Source organism: Triticum urartu, chromosome 5A (genome assembly GCF_056163025.1).
Source record: "Triticum urartu cultivar PI428250 chromosome 5A, HENAU_Tu73, whole genome shotgun sequence".
Classification (NCBI taxonomy): Eukaryota; Viridiplantae; Streptophyta; class Magnoliopsida; order Poales; family Poaceae; genus Triticum; species Triticum urartu.
Genome location: NC_141877.1, coordinates 39,009,786 through 39,011,075, shown reverse-complemented (window position 1 = coordinate 39,011,075; position 1,290 = coordinate 39,009,786). Strand labels below are relative to the sequence as shown.

The window sequence follows — 1,290 nt, the reverse complement described above, 5'->3', positions numbered from 1 at the left end:
CTACATGCCGAGGAGGCTGTAGAACCGCGTGTAGTCGCCGCCGCCGCCGCCGTCGTCGTCTTCATCGTCGTCGTCGCCTCCGCCGCGGCCGCCGTCCCTGCTGCAACCCTCCCCCGGTTGGCGCGGCGGGTTGGACGGTCCGGGGGCGTCCTCGTCATCGTCGTTGTCGAGGATCACGACGCCGTGCTCGTCCTCGCGCCCACGTTTGCGGGCGGCTATCTCCTCCAGGGCCCGGCGCTGCCGGACCATCTCGTCGTGGAGGTAGTCGTCCCGCGCCCACTGTAGGGCGTCCTCGTCGGAGAAATCGCGCCGGGCTATCTCCTCGTACTCCGCAGGGAGGCCGGGCTCCGTCTTGGGCGTGACGAGGACGAGGCGGCCAGAGGCAGGGGTGGAGTCGCCGATGCGGACGCCGGAGCTACGGGTGCGCCGGCTGACAGGCGTGTCCTGGGGCTCCGGCTTGACGGGGCGGAGGCAGGGAGAGCCGGACGAGCGGCCGTACGAGGAGGAGGACACCCCGGGGTCCATGCGCCTCAGCGTCCAGGAGCTCCCACGTCGGTCAGAGAAGGACGGGGGAGCGGGGTACTCCAGCCTCGACGTGTTGCCGCCCTCGATGTACTCGAGGACGGCCTCCAGCGTGCGGCCGGGCACGCCCCACCATCGGCGCCGCCCCTCGGAGTTGAGCCTTCCAGAGGGCACGACGCCGTTGGTGGCCTTGAGCTGCTCGGCGTGGCGGCGTTGGAAGTATGGCTCCCAGAGCGGGCTGTCGGGGACGTAGCGTGGCCCTTCCCTCGCCGCCCGCGGCAGGGAGGCGCAGATCCGCGCGATCTCCGCACGCCGCGCTGCCCCGGTGGGCGGTGGTGGCACCGGGACCCCGCCGGCGCTGATTCTCCATGCCCCCGGCACCCGCATGTCCGGCGGGACCGGATACTCGGCCTCAAAGAGGAGCCGAGCTTCGTCCTCTTGAAGGTGGCGGCGGCCGAAGCCGTTCGCCGCCGTGCCGTTGCCTGGGAAGCGCTCGGCCATGCTTTGAACTGAAGACGGCGAGAGGAGAGGGAGGAAGGGGGAGAAATGGCGCGTCGGCGGTGGAGACTCTGTGTGTGTCACCGGCGCGCTGGGGGGCGGCTTATATAGGCGGAGGCGCAGCTCGTACGCGCGGCCGCCGCGTGTACGCGTGGCGGGCGAGGTGATGCGCGTCGTCTGGTCTTCACTGCGCCGCCCGTGAGGTATCAATGGAGGAGGTTGACTGGCGCGGCAGGGCGCGGCAGTTTTGGCATTGATTTGCCGCGGGAA

At 70.9% G+C, this 1,290-nt stretch overlaps 1 protein-coding gene across 1 annotated transcript; it reads right to left on the bottom strand.

The window, feature by feature from the left end:
- LOC147967816 (uncharacterized) lies at nt 1–1,023 on the bottom strand. Its single transcript, XM_087523261.1, has one exon. It carries the CDS (start codon nt 1,021–1,023, stop codon nt 1–3), a length of 1,023 nt encoding a protein of 340 aa, XP_087379387.1.
- Nucleotides 1,024–1,290: the final 267 nt, after the last annotated feature.

Bases quoted from the DNA above. Each gene is read 5' to 3' on its own strand.
- LOC147967816 (XM_087523261.1), bottom strand. From the start codon at position 1,023: ATGGCCGAGCGCTTCCCAGGCAACGGCACGGCGGCGAACGGCTTCGGC.